General features: G+C 40.8%; 1 protein-coding gene across 6 annotated transcripts; it reads left to right on the top strand.

Annotated features, from left to right (window-relative positions):
- Nucleotides 1–1,453: 1,453 nt before the first annotated feature.
- Nucleotides 1,454–17,488, top strand: si:dkey-30c15.10 (uncharacterized protein LOC559353 homolog). Of its 6 annotated transcripts, none has more exons than XM_031742626.2 (25): nt 1,454–1,587; nt 2,374–2,473; nt 2,589–2,756; nt 3,082–3,156; nt 3,861–4,045; nt 4,261–4,353; nt 4,691–4,780; nt 5,315–5,399; nt 5,910–7,148; nt 7,451–7,761; nt 7,896–7,987; nt 8,808–8,937; nt 9,386–9,521; nt 9,790–9,978; nt 10,134–10,260; nt 10,431–10,479; nt 11,225–11,278; nt 11,360–11,392; nt 11,479–11,500; nt 11,993–12,096; nt 12,529–12,582; nt 13,051–13,137; nt 13,776–13,883; nt 14,443–14,591; nt 15,081–17,488. In XM_031742626.2, exons 2-25 carry the CDS (start codon nt 2,380–2,382, stop codon nt 15,235–15,237), a joined length of 3,831 nt encoding a protein of 1,276 aa, XP_031598486.1. In that variant the 5' UTR covers nt 1,454–1,587; nt 2,374–2,379; the 3' UTR covers nt 15,238–17,488. The 6 variants fall into 6 exon arrangements, with proteins under 6 accessions (XP_031598486.1, XP_031598488.1, XP_031598487.1 ...); XM_031742629.2 differs by having other exon boundaries at nt 1,455–1,587; nt 5,910–6,119; nt 15,081–17,486; XM_031742628.2 differs by lacking the exon at nt 4,691–4,780.
- The last annotated feature ends 702 nt before the right edge of the window (nt 17,489–18,190 follow it).

The following is an 18,190-nucleotide window of genomic DNA, read 5'->3' as shown; positions in this document are numbered from 1 at the left end:
AAGTACAAATACTCTGTTACTGTACTTGAGTTGAATTTTCAGGTATCAGTACTTTACTAGAGCTTTTATTTTTCTGGCAACTTTTACTTTTTCTCCCTACATATATAAACAAATATCTGGACTTTCTCCTCCTTACATTTTTGAAACAGGCTTCTTGCTTTTGGTTTAACACATTTAAGAGGAGTTATTGTTTCATGTCGCTGCCGGCCTTCAAATATCAGCAGATTTGGGCCTAAACAGTTTCATGTCAAAGGCAGTCATGTTCCTGTATTAATCACCATGGTGAGGAGACAACATGGATGGGTGTTTTTTGTATTTTTGGCACATCACCAGAACCAGTGCAGTTGCCCATAAGTGGCAGATGCGGTACTAACTTTACGCAGAGATGGAAAAAGGTATGAAAGACAGAACAGGAAAGGAGGAGGCGAGGCTACACTTAAAGGTAAGGACTGCTCAGTAGTATATGATCAACTGAAATTTTACATATATGTCCTCATGTTTTTAAATCAAATATTTGGTCTTTACATGTGACATTTTTGTATGTTGTGAATCATGCTGAAAAACAAACTGGGGTTTGCTAACTTTGTGTTATTTAAAGGTTGCACAAATATACTTTAGTGCAGGATAAACAGGTTGGTTTGCTGTGCTGTCATGGGTTTACACTACAGGACAGTGTGTGACTGGTGCACGGCAGCTGTGGTGCTCATGGTCAGGTTACATCAAGTGCAGCACAGATTCATTAGCTGATGATGCTGAGATTCATTCACTGAATTCCACCTTCATACCAACTTTATACTGTCTAGTATAAAGATTTCTCAAAGTTACAAAGATGCTCACCAAGAGAAGCCTTACCTTTGAAAGCAATCTGTCCTACACCTGCGACACCTACTGGTCATTTTTGTAACTACTCGTTGCATGTTTGTAATAGAGCTTTAGAATATTTAACAACAGACTTTGCTGTCTGCAGGACATCAAACAGAGAAATCCCATAATAATTAAAGGCTGTTCATATATATATATAGGTGTAGCTTAGATGTTTTTAATGGAATGTGCACAACAATATCAATCAGACAACATACTAGAGACGGGCGCTGAGATAATCATTAATCTAAATTTATGCGACAGTTCTGTAACAGCAAAGATGTGGTACACTTTATAACTTCCAGGAAGGGAAAACCTATTACAACCTTATTTACCAAAGTCAGCAACCGTCCGCGTGTTTACTCTGTTTTTACGGTAATATAAACACCTAATTTCCACAAAAGCCGTTTTTACATTAACTAATAGGAAAACAAATATGTAAATAATCAGTGGTGGGTATTTAACTAAAAGAGGTCATCTACCATTTCACGAGAATGGACGCAGTATCAGATTTTAACGCCCCACAGGAGCCGCACGGCAAAGATCAGATCGGCGCTAATTATGAATATTTACGGTACTGCAATCGCTCGTTCCTCTGACGTCAGAAGACCCGCTGAAATTCAAAGTTAGAAGAAGCGAGCAAACAACGACAGGACTGTTTCGTGGTTTCTGTCAGTTAAGGTTGACCTGTGTAACACCTGCAGTTTCTTACGGATATCTTCTCAGGTAAAAAAAGGGGGGCGGCATTTAGAAACAAAACATATAGAGACAAACTCGAGCTACCAGTCTAGGTTTCTGTTGCTTAAGTTAGCTAATTCGAAGCTAAACTAGCGTTAACTTTAGATAGGTTAGCTTGAAAAGAGCTAGCCAAGCTGACCCAGGGTGTGGATGGGTTCAGCGTGCTAATCTAGTATAGCGTGACAGGTTGTTCGGAGACGAGAAGAAAAACTTGGCGTAGATAACTAAATTGTCGCTGTGTTAAGTAAATGCTTCAGAGCTAGCCCAATCAGCCAGCAGTCTTTTTGTTTTTAAAAACGAGCCAAGCCAAAACCAAGCTGAAACGGGGGGTTTTCAAGTTTAGTTTTAGCTGCGGTAATCTGTGTCATTTAATAATAGAACATTTTTAATTGTGCAAATTTATTTAACTTTGTTGTAGGCAGATGAATGTCACTGAAATTACTGAGCTGATTTTCGAAGGAGGCCTGATCGGGAGTGAAGCTTTATGACCATTGACAGGATAAAACACCGTCATATGGCGGCTATTTGGAAAATCGGTAAAGGGATTAGTCACCGTAAAAATTACAAAGCTAAATTCAATCTGGCATGCAGTTATTTCTTTGGATTTTGATCCGGCTTTTTTCTGCTGTGGCTTGTTTATATTGAGAAAGTAACTATTGCTAGCTGACACCGCTTTACTCTTTAGTAAATCTGTTCATGGACTTTGAGTTTTATCTTCAAATCAGTGAAACTAACCTCTTAAAAATACTCATTCTGTGCTTAATGTTTTTGAAGCTCGATATGGAAGCAGGCGAGGAAAATGGCAACAATATGGGCTTGAAGAGACAGAGAGCACCGCTGTCGGATTCAGAGGACAATAACTGCTCAGCACCAGGTTTGTTTGTGGTTTAAACAAATGTCAAGGTTCCTTCTTCTTTATATTTACAAAATATACATATATTTACAAGAAAGAGTCCCTTATGCCTGTCGCCTATGTCTTGCTGTCTCAGAGACCAGTGACAGTCAGAAGAGGCGCCGTCTGGAAGCGGCCGGTCAGGAGAACCGCTGCCCTGAAGCATCTTCTTCTGGACGCCGAGCAGAGCTTGAAACCAAACCCGACACACCGATAGTTCCCTCAGTCCGGTCACGAGTTCAACAGCTCACCCAGAGAAGAGATGGTAACTGACTGTTTTCTGCATACAAGTTCATGCATGCTGAACATGTGACAAAATACTTGACTGATCTGTACAGTACAGTTGTGACAAAACCTTCACAGGGTGGAATTTATTGCACCACTGGCTTTGTTTGGGTAGCCAGCAAACTTCTCTGTTTTTTGGCAGCATTTCAGGTAATGCTTAAGATAGCAGATCAAAAGTCAACTAGATTATTTACAAGCAAGATAAGACCTGCTGCCAAGATGATGAGTAATTTCTGTTGAACCCGAGTGACTGTGTGGGAGTTGAATAATTCCTGTAGTTTGTAACAAAGTGTGTTGTATTTTAGGAGGAGCTCCTCCTGCACAGCGGTGCCTCTCGGATCCAGGTGGGGACAGCAAGGGCCACAAAGAGGCTCTCCTTGGTGAGATTACATATGAGCACACCTTCAAAAACCTCTATCAACATCACCTGTTATTAGCTAACTACAAACAATTTCAGTCTTAAAGACTGAAGCCTAAATAGGTTGCTTACTGTAATGACTCCATTAATTAGAGTGTATTACAGAGGGACACAGAATGCAGTTCAGTCCTGACATTGGTCTTACTGCCCGTCCCTGAGTTTGCAACACCCAGCTGCGAAGTTCTAATCTAAAAAAACAACATGTGCAGTGAATGTATGTCAGTAGTGAACATGACAGGTGTTTCTTTTTGTTACATCTGGCTAACATGAGTTATGGAATGATTTAACTCGGAGAGTTAAATAATTTGTTTTTGAGCAGTAGCTGATTTCCAATCATCTGCTGTCATTTCCATTCATAAATATTTTCTTTTGTTCTTTTGTTACTTTATATTGGAAGCATTACTGTTATTTGCATTATATCTATGCAGTGTTATGGGAGGATGTGCATGAGAAGCTGAGTCTGGACCCAGAAAAATCCCTTAATATGAAGGTCTTGAGTCTTTCACCTGATGACTGTTTTTTGTTTTTCTATTAATTTAGCTCATTGGTCCAATTTGATAACCAACAAAAGCTTAAGGCCATCATTCCACCTTGTTAGAGTTATTTAAGGTAATTGGTCTTTAGTACCCCACCTTAAACTTAAACACTGTCTGAAAATTTTTCCAGGTGAGGCAGAGTTCAATCAGCGGATGGAGCGATTCAAAATGGCCTCTTTCCAGAATAGCCCCACCAACACCCCAAGCACCGCCAACCAATGCCCCCGGACACGCTCCAGCTTTGTATCAGTCATCCAACAAAAACTCCAGGGCTCAACTACACCCAGCTCAAAGCAGGTTTCTCGCATCCGCCAGGTTGGTTTAACAGCTTTAATCACTGAAATGCACATTCAGTACTCCCATGTGCTGGTTCTTAAGGGGGGAAATTTGTTATCTCTGTTTGTTTATTTATTATTTAAATCTAATATTAAAAAAAATATTAAAAATAATAATTTCTTTCTATTCAAATACTGGATAATTGATTGTGCCTGTGATAAATGTCTAAAATCTGATATATTTTCACTGGTCAGGAGCGGGAGCATGAACTGAGTCAGGTGCCGTTTCAGCCCATCACTGAGAACGCCTGGCTGAAACGGAGCAGCTCAGATTCCGCTTTAGCAGAGGTGAGTTTTCAGACCCTGACGTTCCACCTACAGAGCTCGGATAATAAACTGTCATAGTTTATTATCTGTTATTTTAAAATCGATGGGGTAAATTAAAGTTTTATGCTTGAATTGCCATCAAGTACGGCAGTGTGGATTAGTATCACAGCTGTGAAACAGTAAATAGTAATTGATGCACACAGTCAGTGTCAACAAGAATTTGGCACGTCCTGCTTTGACTAAAACTTTGTTCAGGTTTTAACTCGTTTTTGTGGATTATAGCTTTGGTAAACTGTACTTTTCATTTTTCACTGTTGGCTTTCATAGATTTTTTTAACATGACAGTTTATATAAACAGGAGAGGACTCCTTGTGGCCCTTCAGGTCCCTCCTCCAGTGTTCCTAGATCAAAAAGGAGAGTGCAGTGGCCTCCCACATGCCCCTGGGATGTGAGTCAGTAATGTAAAACCCTGCGCTGTCTAGTCACCTGGTATTATGGGCCACATAGACTTGGGCAGAGATCAGTTGATTAAATATGTCTTGAAGCACTGCTGGAGACAGAATTTCTTTAGAAAACTGAGGTTCATTCCTTACTGTGCACCTTCTTCTCTCTTCTATGGTTTTCGGGATGTTGGCTTGTCACTGCGGTAACAAAGGTCATGTTTGGTGTGCAGTGGTGGATTCATGCACTTCTTGTACATTTGAAGATTGTACAGACTTACACTGTTCAGCATTATTGCACCCTGTCAATATTTTCTTGGTTCAATTCGTTTAGGGGCTGTTTTTTCTTCCTGTGAATTTTATATTTCATGATTTTTAATTTTTAGAATTCTTTTACAATTTTACTGTCCCTTAATTAAATTAATTTGTTTTTATCTGAACTTTTATTTCCTTTTGTATGTAGTCATCAAAATAGTATCATTATAGTCAATAAAACTCCTACTTCTTATTCTTTAATCCTGTTGTTCCTGATCTTCTGGCAGGATCAAGGTGTCGCTGATGTGAAAGACGGTAGTTTCACTGAACCTCCAACAACAAATGCAGAGAGTGCATCTATTAATATGACAGGTAAGGCTTTGGGTGTCATTTAGATTTGAAATTGAAGCATATATTTTTCTATAATGTGAAACAAAAACAATTCTAATTAGTACTGGAATTCATACGCAACATCCGTATTGGGGCAAACACATTCGAACAGCACTTATGTACCAGGGATGTAATCTCAGGCTACATGCCATTTGTTCGATTTGTTTTCGTCTGACCTCATTTTTAAGGAGAAAAGTTTTACATTTCAGAATATTTTATAAACTCTTGTGTCTGTTATGTAACCAATAATTAGGAATAATGCGACTAATAGAGCACATTTGATTACATCTTGCAAATTGAATTAATTAATAAAAAAATGTACTTGCAAGTTCATTTCACATCTAAAATGGTAGTTCTTTTCAGTATCAGTACAGATTTTGTGCTCTTTATATAAATGACTCCGTATGTTCAGTAACTGCTCTGGAGGTTTAACAAGTATAAAGCTATAAAAGGTGTGTAGTGATGAGATGCGAGACTCCTGTTTCTTAACAGGTGAGATGGCATCCGGTCACTCTGAAGCTCCTGCAGCTTATTCAGACACTGGAATGCAGAAACAGTGCGTTCTCAGTGAAGAACCCAGACCGAAGCAAGAGGCTCTGTCTGCTAATGAAGAAGAGCAGCCAGGTTCCCAACAACCAGAGGGCCAAACTGTGTTAAAGCTTTCTTTTAGCGAGGATCACAGTTTCTCCAAAGCCCCCTCTGGTGAGGATCAGAACATGTCTGAGTTAACTGCATCTCAGCAAAGCTTCTCTGAATTAACTCTTCCACATGAGTCAAACATTAAAGAAACATTACAGGAGTCCACAGTAAGTGAACAGGGTAGCTCTGACAGGCTGGCCTTTGAAGAGGATGAAAAGATGGATAGTTTGTGCTTTAGTGACGGGGAGATTGAACCATCAACAGATGAGGAGTTAAGGATGTGGCAATATCCTCAAAGCACAGTGTGTATGGAGGAAGAATCTGCCGTAGATGAAGCACACGAAGCATGTGTGAAGGACATGCAAGGGGAATCATCCCAAATGAACAAAGAGAAAACAGATGAAAATGATCCCACTGACATCCAGGATGATGGTCCACCTTCTGATGTCTCTACTAAGACTGCTGGCTGTTCTGAAATACAGAAAGATGACAAATCCAAAACAGAAAGCTGTTTAGAAAACTCAATGAGAGGGAAGTGTACTTTAGACCCAGACAAGGAGAGCATGGAGTCATGTAAAGAAGGTAGTCAGGGACTACATACAGCCGATAGTGATGTTCTTACAATAAAACAAGAGCAGAAAGACATGGAACTATGCAGTCACAATGATGATACAGCTGAACAGTCAAAGGAGACCCAGACAGTCTGTATAAAAGAAGACATCGATCTAGAGTCAGACAGCAGAGGCTCAGATGGAGACAAACGAGCATTGCCTACTTCTTTTGAAGGTGAACAAAATGAGCACGCGGGACTAGAGAGAAATCTAGAAGATGAGGCACAACCTGTGGTAAAGCCCAAGAGCGCATTAACGGAGACTGATGGAGCTCAGACCTCAGCAGAGATCCAGCCATCTGATCACCTGGAGGTGGGGCAGGAATCTGTAGATGAAAGGGTGAATCTTGACGTTAGTCTGACAGAAGACACTCACAAGCGAGGAGAGAGCTCAAAGAAGGTCTCCTTTATTCTGGAGCCTGAGCTCATCAACAGCTCAGGGGTGTCTGACAACAATACCTCTACAGAGACCGCCCTGTCAGGTGAGGGCAGTGTGAGCACCTGGGCCACCTGAGGACATTTTAGGAGAGGTGGAAACACACGGGTGAAAGAGTCTGTTGGTCATGAGGTGCATGTTTTAAAAGATTATGGTATTGATCCATGGTGCACAAATGCACGGGTGGTTTTTGTCTAGATTGAACAATTATTTTAGCAGAGCCGTGTTGAGAAGAATGTACAGAATTATTTGTTTGATGTCTAAAACACAGATTTGGTATTGCACAGAAGCATTTGAAGTGTCAGAAAATGATTCAAAGTGATTTCATACGTTTGTGATATTTTTCAGATACTGAAGTGAGCTTTCGTGATGAGACCAACACTGGTGAAATTATCGATCAGATGTTCGAGGAGGTGCTCGAATTTGCTGAAAGGATGGAAGGCCCTGAGGATCATGACAGTGGTATTGGGGCTTGCTCCGTCGAAAACAATAAGATGGAGACGGAGAAGGAAAAAAGTGAAGAAGAGGGAGAGGCCAAAGAGGAGAAGAGTGATGAGAGTGATAAGGTTGATAGCATCAGAGATGAGCTGCTCAACTTTCCTCCCACTGGCATCCTCTCTCCTCTCAGCAAGTCTGTAGAGGCTGTGGTCACCCCACTGGTAAGATTTATTCCAGTCTAGGGAGGCTACACTCAGAAGCTAAAAGAGTTGGTGTCCTCCACTAACAGACAGCATTAACGAGTGCCCTGTAAACAACACAACTTATGACATGTGTGCTAATGTTCCTACAACAGCGACTGGCCACAAGCCAGGAGCCCATCCCTCCTTTGCTCCTGACGCCAGATGAAACTAGCGCCCCTCCTGCTGAATCTGCTCCCCTGTACAGGTAATCACAGCAGTGACATGGTCATACACAAATACAGATTATAATAAAACCCAGCTGTTATCTTTTCACAGTCAAACTGTTGCCAAACATAAAGAGTAATAGTAATACATTTGTGTTCAAATTGTTTAAAAACCCAAATGTTCAGAGCTTTGAGATACTCTAAAAGATGCTTACAGAGTTATTTATAGCAAAGGAGCAGGTGATGGTTATAGTCCCCCCATCAGTTTGAGTATAGATATAAATTTACACTGGGAGACAGGTGAGAGCTGTTTTTATTAAGTTGGGTCATAAAATATAAAGTGAGATCTGAAGCTGTAAAGGATAGAAGTTTTTTTTTTTTTTTGGTACAGCCTTGGCACTAGTCACTAATCTCATACATTTACACCACTCACTAGTTCTTCCTAAAATGGGATAATTCCTCCAAGTTTTTAAAACTGAAAAAAAAATTCTGATTCAAATTCAGGGTCACGAACATTTTATCAGCTTACAGCGGTTACACTGCAATAATATCATCATCAAATCTCACAGTGGGCTCATTTGCACACTCTGAGGTCTGTTAGTGAAAACAAAAGAATCAGTCTGCACCACCACGTGAGGTTGTGCTCTTCAGCAGTCTGGTGGGGTTGTTGGTGCCTAATCTTTCATATGTTTTTAAATTCACTGTGTAACGAATCAAATCTACATGTTGTGCATGTTCAGAAAGCTCCACGATTCTTTACCCACACTGTTCTGTGAACTCTTGAACTGTGCCAGCACTCGCACATTGTTTCTCAAACATTGTTATCCATATGTTAATGTTTGTTTGTTCTCTGGCTGTCAGCATCGATGCCTACCGCACACAAAGGCAGAGTAAGCTTCCCATCGTTCAGAGCGTCACTCCAGGGGTTCAGAGACCGGCTCAAGAGACGCCCAAGCCTCAACCGCCTGTCAACATCAAGGAGAAAATAGCGGTATGTAGTTTGCTGTTTGACTTGTTTAGAAAAACACTGATATTACTGAAGGCTAAGCTCAATATTGTCCAACAACTTACCTGTCCTGAAGTTTACACAGGGAGTAACAGAAATGTGAAGTCCTTCTCCATTTCAACAACTGGAGCAAGACTAAATCAAAGAATAGAGCAATGAATTTAAAAAGCTGAAATTATGTTTTATTATGGAAACTTGACATTCATCTGGTCTAAATTTCAAGCGTGTAGAATATGTTTTAAAGGAGGTTTTTACGCAGAGGAACTTAATACTTCAGAACATGATCGCCCCTCATAACACTCTTATGTTATTTGTATCTGGAACTGTACTGCAACAAAATGTATCTTAAAGAGGGAGAACCCCAAAAACTGTGGAACCTTTTGAATATATTACATGTATCGATGATGATCTGGGTTTGGTTGATTGTATCCAGGCTCTTAATGAAGAAGCTGGGAAACTGCAGACTGTGATTAACCAGACGCTGCAGGCCCTGAACTGCTGTACGGATGAGGAGCACGGGCGAGGCTCACTGGAGGAGGCCGAAGCCGAGAAACTGCTGCTGGTCTCATGTATGTAGACCGCAGGATTTTTAACCACCGCATCTTTGTGCAGTATAGAGTCAGGAATGCTTCTTCACATAAGCCACTTTCATTCCTGTCATTCTCCTTCCTCTAAGCTTCTTCTCTGCAGCCGTTATTGGTCATTCATTGGTCTTTAAGATTAGGAACCAGTTAAAACTGACAGTGTGATATTCACAACTTTCAATTCTTTGCTGATAAGTTATAATATTTATCTATTTTGTGTTCCTTGCATTTAAGATATATTTTTCTTTTTCAGGTGAGAAGCGCTCTGCCCTGCTGGCTGAGGTGGCCAGACTGAAGGAGGAGAGGAGCTCAGAATCTGGAGAGGCAGCAGTGGAGGACGGTGAATCCATTTCCCAGCAACCCTGCAGAGGGACTGTCAGCATCACAAACATCCAGCTGCCGCTCAAGGTGGAATATGTCTGCTCCTCACACAACCGTGCAGGTACCACAGCTGAGAAGATTTCTGCCTTTGTTTGGTTTTTAATGGCTTCAATAAAAGGCACAATAAATTTCATAAAATGGCAGTTTATGTAGTGGTTATATGCGGAATGATCTGGGATCACTTTTAACATGATGTTGTTTTTGTTTGTCATTTAGGTCGACCAAGTCACTACTTTTTTGTTCTTATCCGCTACGGACCCTGCAACATCGTCGCCACCCCTCTGGCCACAGCTGCAGATGCTCAGAACGGAGACACCATCTCCTTCCCCACGTCTGTCACTATGTAAGCTGCATTTCATCAACTGCTCTTAAACTGGAACAAATGTTTGTGACCTTTGACCTTATGTGAAGTTTCATGTTGAGGCTCTGAAACAGCATTTTGATTTCTCATTTTGTGACTCTACTAAGTCGTAATTGATATGCAAAGTATCCTAATGCATCTTAATGTTTCAGGAAGGATATCCGCTCATCCTTTGAAATTGATGTGGAAGTCTACAGCTTGGTAAGTCACAATTTATATAGCTACATTTTCTATGACTATTTACATTATACACGTTTTAAATCATTATAAACTTTTCGTGTGCGTTAACTGTGAAATGGCGATGTTGCAGCCAGATGTGCTAATGTAATACACACATCTGTAGTGTATCGTATGGATTAGCTGAAGAGACTTGGTTGGATTGTTTGCTGCAGCATCGCAGGCATGTCTCTGCAGTATCTGATGGAAGGCTGTTGTAAGCCGGCGTGCTGTTAGTTGGCGATCCTGTAGGGAGAGGGGCCGTCCTGGAGTCCTCCCACCTTAATACAGAAACCACTGTTTTTTCTTTATGTGATAGCTCATGAGATTTACTTCAGTTATAAGTTCTTAAGCCAGGGGAGACTAACTAATGCCTATCAGTAATACGAGTGGAGTTGAACAGCGGTGAATGGTCAGCCGTGGTAGTTCAGCATTAACAGCAGGATTGTAGAAGGTTCTGGTTAGGCTGCCCTTTGCCTGGGTGTGTGCTGGTTTTAAAGGCAGTTTAAGGTGTGCTGCATTAGGCCTAGTGATTTGTTTTTTAAGGTCTTCTCTGGATTTTGGTCTATATCTGATTAAAGTACCTTCTTCCTGCTCAACCTACCAAATTTGTAAAATATGTATTATTATTACTATTGTGTTTGTGTTGATTTTAAATGTGGAGTGTTGTTGTGTCTAAAACTGAAATTATTTTATATTTTTATTATGTTGGGGGTTTTTTGCCATCTAGTCCCAAACCTCAGCTAGTAACTGCACCATGGAGCGGGCCTCCACCAAGCCCCGGGTAAGCTGGTCATTGTTTGAGCTCACTGCATGTTTATATATTCAATGTTTAAATTCATTAATGTTGCCTTCTCATGTGCAGGTCACTCCAAGAAAGCTTCTGAATACTCTCACAGTGAGTTTTCAGTTTTATCTTTCATTAAATCGTGGTTATACTTTAAGTTTTACTCTTATTTATTCATTTGTCTTATTTTCCATCAGAGATCCAGCGTCAGTTCAACATGTAAGTTGTTTTATTTTGGTCAGTAATTTATTTTATTTTGTCATTGCATAAAGAGCAGCATCGGTCTTCAAATATCTTAAATGCATATTTATAACAAAAGGCCTTAAAATGTTTTATATTGGCTTCAGTGTGTTAGAGTATAGTTTCCATTTTCTTTAGCTGGATCCTAAATTTTATGTTCATGAAGTTCACTGTTAAGTCCTACACTGAACTTGATTTTTAGCTGTAAGTGCATGCTTATTGGGGTGTATTATTATGTGTGTTATTGTAGGGTCTTTATCTTACAATATAAAGTGCCTTGAGGTGTTTTGTTGTAATTTGGCGCAATATCAATAAACTTGAGTTGAAGCGTAAACACCCTGATGAGGCTTCAGTTCGTCCTGTTTCACTCTTTGAACAAACTGGAACAAAGATGGTTATAATGGTGGTTCATGATATACTTCCAGCTGTAAGTGTTGCACATTAGTCATGTTTTTGTTTTTGCTCCTTCAGCTGCTGCTCCTCTCATCACCCGTCGCTCCAGTAACTTTTGTCTGGTCGGCTCTCATAAGATCACGTTGGCCTCACTGGGACACAGCAAATTCCCCCTGGATAAGGTAAGAAGTCTGTTGCCGAGGTGAACACTGAGGAGGTGTGTTGGTGGAAGCAGGATTCATGCCTGTTCAACATTTTTACAAATATTTTAATATTCAGCAACTCTGGAACCTGGAGGAAACGCGAGTTTTGGTAAAGAGAAATAGGACTTGGCAACAGAAACTTGTCTTTGAAAGTTTGATAAGTAGAAAATAAGATGAATACAAATGGAAGCTTCTTTTGTCTGTGTAGTTGTATAAAGGTGAATTTGCTGATTGAGTGATGCAGCTGTCTTTGGGATTTGCAGCTGCCTGAGAGGAAGAAGCACAGTGCTGCAAACACCACTCCGCATGCTTTCCCCCTTTTGATTTGTTATTACACCACACATGCACGGGCTCACTGGTGATGTAACGTGTCTGTCTCCCTCCCCCTCTTTTCTTGCTTCTTCCACTCAGATGAAACTGGATGGCAAAGTCAGGAGGCTGCTGGGAGATGAATTTCAGGAAAAGGTTTCACTTTTTCACAACTGTCACCCCTCCACCTCTCTGAAAACTAACCTATTTCATAATTCATAAAAACCTTTGGGGGTTATTTGTAAATAACTTTGCTGTCACTTTAGATAAGAAAGAACTTGAAGTAATCTCAGAAAATAAAGACTATCCATTATGTTGCCATTTTGAATGTAAAACTTGTTCTTAAGGACATAAAATGATAAAGTGATCTCTACTTGCTGATACATATTACTGCGTGTGTAATCAGTGTACATGTTCTTACATTCCTCTCCTATATTCTTGACTCCTGCAGTTTGAGATTACCTGTACTCCGTGGAAAATGGCAGCATTCACTGCTGGTCATCTCTGTTAGATTATGCGTAGAAAAGCATGTTGGGATGTATTTGAAATGCTGTTTTCTGTTGCCACCATTAAAGATTCTACCAGTCTGACACTGTGCCCCTCCCTGTCCTTTTCTGGCTTTAGGTGCCCTTTCTTTCTCCTCTAGAGGGCAACATCTACCTACAGCTGGAGAGCAAGAGCCACTCTGATGTCCAGCACCAAGGCTTCCTGGTCAGGAATTTTATATATTTGATTATATATTATATTTATATATATTTTTTAAACTGGATATGTCACAGAGAGATTTATCTTAGCAGGATATTTTCTTGGGTGTTTTACTTTATTCTTCCATTCTCACTCACACTCCGTCTGCTGCTGCTGGTTGTAGCTCTGTAGCAGATGCAGCTGGTTCGGTGTCACGATGCTGAGCTCATAGAGGCTGCAGACCAGAACGAAAACTCTTGTTTCCAGCTGGCAGCTATGATTCATGTCAGCATAGGTGGAGACTTCCTGAAACAGTGCTTAAGCACTTTGTCTGAAAATGAAAAAATTCTCTCATGCCATTTAACAACTAGTTTCTAAGCCAGCCACGCAGATGAATCACGAGTGTGATCTGGAAGCTTGAAGCCTTGGTTGCATGAGCATCAGATAATTTGGACCAGTGAGTCAAAGACAAAATGCCAGGCACATATTAATGTTCCAGATATAAAAGGGGAAAAATTTTAAATTAAAGTCATGTCTCAGTTTCTTAAAGTCACGTTGCAGGGAATGCAGATCCTGCCTCAGCTAAATTTTACACACATCAGATCACTTTCCTCTAAATTTAAACGCCTGTTTTCACTGCATTGTTGCTGTGTTCGTGTTCCCAGACGATGTTCGAGTTGGTCAGTGGGTATGGGGTCTGGCATCGCCGCTTTTTTGTCCTGGAGGAATGCAACCTGTACTACTGGAACTATCCAAATGACAGAGAAACAAAGGTATCAGCACATGGACGAGCAGGTTTATTACACAGATGTGAAATATGGAAGTAGGAACTTCCATATTTCACATCTGTGTAATAAACCTGCAAGCCCATAAAAATCAAAAAGCATATCTGATTTAAATTTAGCCATCTCTTCAGTGTCATCTTCTTGTGCATGTCTGAGTAGCTTCTGGGGGTGGATGCTGTTTTTAGGTCTCGCAGTGGAAGTTTATGACTGTTTGCATCTACTGCGATGTCTGCTGGAGCCGCAGTGTCAAAACTTTTAAACTGACTTTTCCGTTTTCAACTCTGGCTCCAATCAGCAGTGGTTAGCACCCTGACATTTTAAATCTAAGAAACTGTTACATCAACAAAACATGAATAATTAGTTTTAGGGGCTGCTCTTTCTGGCGCTAACTAGCAAGGTAAGCAACTTTAAATTTAAATGTGTAGCTGACCAGCTGCACAGGCAGTCATGAGAAGGCGACTCTGAAGGGCATACCCTGTAACTGGCCAAGTTTAGTTGTTGCTGCCATCAGTGAACTTTAATCAGTCTTTTGTGTTCAACTTCTAAGGAGGCAGAAGGCAGCATCTCTCTCTCCAGCTCACAGAGTCAGTGCGTCAGGCCTGTCAAGAGGGAGTTGTGTGCTCGACCTTTCACCTTTGAGCTGGTAAGCAGCGTATTGCAGCAGGAGCAGGACCTCAGTCAGGACGCCGCAGCCAAGTAAGTAGGAATTTAACAACTCTGACTCCCTGAAAATGAGGTCTTTCCTTTGCACAAACAGTCAAAAACATTAGAGCGAAGTGTTTAATGTGTTGTAGTCAGCCTACTTTCAGTGTGAATCACAGCTGCAAACGGACTTTTTCACTTTTATCCAGCAGGAAAAGCTCAGGTTTAACTGGGACCTCTCTTCTGTGCATGATGGCTAATTTTGCTTGCTTATTGGAAAAATGGCTTCTACTTTTCATCTACTTTTCTCACTGATTAATTTTGTTTGACTGGTTTGCACATTTAAGCCAAACTATTCCACATTTGTTTACAGTGAGCATGACGCATGACGTTGCTCTTCTGGCTGCACCCAGCTAGTGATGTCACAGTGGGTGTTATGCTTTTGACAGCTGATGAGAAACACCTTTCGGTGACACCACTCACTGGGTGGAGGCTGGACACTAATAGCTGCACACAAACTGACGAAGGTCGTTCCTGTTTCAGGTGTTGGTTTTCGGCAGACACCAAGCAGGAGAGGTTGGACTGGATGGAGAAACTCAACCAGGCTCTTTTGGACTTTCACACGTGGAATCGAACCCTAACAGAGAGTCAGCAGTCAAACACGTCCAGCAGTGGGAACCTGAGGGAGAGTATACTGTAACGCATGACTAAGACACCTGCTGGGATGTGGTTCAGGGTTTACTCTTCATCTCAGAGTGTTTGCCTCTCTGACATGTCTCACGTTGATTTATCTTTGGGAGATTTTTTTTTTTTTTTTTCCCCCTCCTTGTATGTGTTTCTTTTTAACCTGAATCCAAACACTTTCGTTTGGTTCCCCCTTTTGGTTCCCACGTCACAGCTGTCTGAGTATTTACGTTTTTTATGTATATATATATTTTTTGTGGCAATCAGCTGCTTCAGCCTCTGCTGGCAATAATATAGGGCACTTTCAGTATCTGAGATGACTCTTGCCTTATACCCTCATATATGTTTCTGCTATAATTTGCATTTATTTGGATTCAGATTGTATTTTTTGTATCATTTACATGGGAAGGCTAAAATTTATATAGAGACACTAATAAATATATACAGGTATAAATCTTTAACTGTAGTAATCTGGGATTTCGTGTTTGAAATGGACAGAAACACTAATAATTAAAACTGTAGAATGAATTTTGGCTGGTGTTGAATGGGAGTAAGTAATGTGAAATCTATTCTCGGCAGGCGTTCAGACCTCTCTACTGACAGATAATCATCCTGGGATTTTTCCAAAGAATTTGTGGAATTCTATGGAATATCTACAGGAGGTGAAGTCTGTATATAATTAGTTTTAATATGATGCCATGCTGAAAACCAGGGATGCACCAATATACATCATAATCAATCAAATACTGGTAATGCTGTAAGCATCTGTATTGGTCTTGTTCAAATATATCAACCAATCTGCCTTTTAGCAATAGCAGTAGCTGTTGTTTACCTTCCTTATATCCATATGTTTGGATACAGTATGCATGCATTTCTCATCCTGGCACACAAGAAGGAATAAATTAAATGAATCTAAATGATAAAATGTGTATAAATACCCTGAATGTCTTGCAAAATTAATATTGTTATCAGCCATGAAACTGCTTGTCAGTGCATCTCTGACACTTTCAGAAATAAAACAATCTTCTGCATTATAAGTGCAGATAAATAAAATCATATTTTAAGTGTATTTCAGCTGAGGAGGGCTCCGACACGCTGCTGCAATGAATGCTGTCTGCCTGATGTTCTATTGTCCATCTCTATCACTTTATTCTAAATGTTGATGATGTGAACTCTCATTCTATGCACTTAATGGAAGCCAAACGGTAAAATAAATGAAGTATAACTGCTACAAAAGTTCTGACTGATGGGTTTAAGTGATACAGACTGGGGCTTTTTAAACAAATGACCAATTATTAACAATAAACACCATTTTTCCTACTAATGCAAAAACATTTGAAAGCCTGTGCACAGATCCACAAAGGTTTTACTACAATTACTCGCCTCCTCATGTATTCATGTAAAAGTAGCCTTTTCAGCCGTAAACCTGCTATACATGGGGCGCTTAAGAGAATCTGGCAGGAAGGCGGCTCAGGTCAGGAATGCCATACAGGAAGTAGTCTAGAATTAGACTTCCTGTTCGTCCCACTGCTCCTCTGGGTGGAGGCGCCACTGTGTGTTACGGTGCTCAAGGTGATGACAACAACAAGGGGCAGAGGGTCACGTGATTGAGCTTTCAGAACGGCCGTACGGCTGTGTCAGCAGCCTCATCCTCTGGGTGCAGGGCGGCGATGCATTATGCCTGCCACAGCTTTGCTAGATTGTGGGGTAGGAGTGTAGAACTGGTCTATTAGATCATTACAGATGGAGGCCAGTTCATTATTCATTACAGCTATGTAAACATGCTGAAATGAAACAATTTCTGCTCGTTAAATTTGAAGTCTTACTAGAGAAATGTGAGTGCGTCAGAGGTTTGTTTTGCTTTTGTAGCTACAGTTTACACTTTGACCTTAAACACATCATAAAATATGCTCTTGAAGAAAGGACACCTATAAGGATAAACTCCCAGAATGTGTGTGATTGTGCCTGTTTAGCAGAGCCAGGTTTTAAACAATGTGTGTTGCAACTTTCTTGAGAACCACTGATCCAAACATGAACAAATTGGAGTTATTTCAGGCAGGAAGGTGCGATGGAAAAGTCCTGTTATTCTGTAATTTCTGTAAAGGCAAAGATGAATAAAATGAAATGAAAACATGCCCTGCTCTCTTTGTGGGCACCATCCCTTCAAAGGCCTGTTTAAGGGTTCAAGTCTGGGTTTTAGGATTAAAGTTAGAATTAGGTTTAGGTTAAACTTACAGGTAAAAGGCTCAGGAATTATTCAGTGTCAAGCAGGCAGCAGTTACTGTAGAAGAAAATGGTAACAGAGAACGTATAAGAATTGGTGTCCCAGACACCTCAAAGTGCACTACATTTACTTATCTCCACTGCAACAAGTCTACTAAGTTTAAAGTTGATTGGAAAAATGAAACAAAGTGCAATATCACTACATTTTTGAGCTTTTACCCATCTTTTAAACTCCCACACTGTCTCAGCTGGATTTACTGGCTGTGGACCTGAGGTGATGTGAGGCAGTGCTCATCAGGATTTGCAAATGCTGTTAGACTCATGCTGCTGAAAATTTAATGACGCTTAAACCAGATGTTGTGTTGTGCTGTATCAATGCCGGTTGCACATCATATACACTGTTGACTAAAACTATAACTGAAACATGTTCAAGGCAGCATTGTATCGCTGTGCAACCAGGAGGTGGTGACATATTTTCCTCCAGCAGACCGGAAAGCCTGAGGTGTAAAGGTTTCAGTAGTAATATCTGATTTCGTCCTGCAGGGCTGCTGTGAGTTCATATAAGACTCTGCAGCAGAGGGAGTGACCAAGCTGACAGTGAGACAGATGGAGGAAGAAACACTTGACTGCACTGAGCCCTGCTGTCAGTGTGACAGGAGCAGGGAGCGTCAGGTCAGCGGCCCTGTTGTCCTTATCAGTGGCGTCCCACCCTGACAGGAATACATTCTGCACAACATCCTGGTGCG

This window comes from Oreochromis aureus, linkage group 7 (assembly GCF_013358895.1).
Source record: "Oreochromis aureus strain Israel breed Guangdong linkage group 7, ZZ_aureus, whole genome shotgun sequence".
Classification (NCBI taxonomy): domain Eukaryota; kingdom Metazoa; phylum Chordata; class Actinopteri; order Cichliformes; family Cichlidae; genus Oreochromis; species Oreochromis aureus.
The sequence above is the reverse complement of the archived record's forward strand: the minus strand, read 5'-3'. Positions and strand labels throughout refer to the sequence as shown.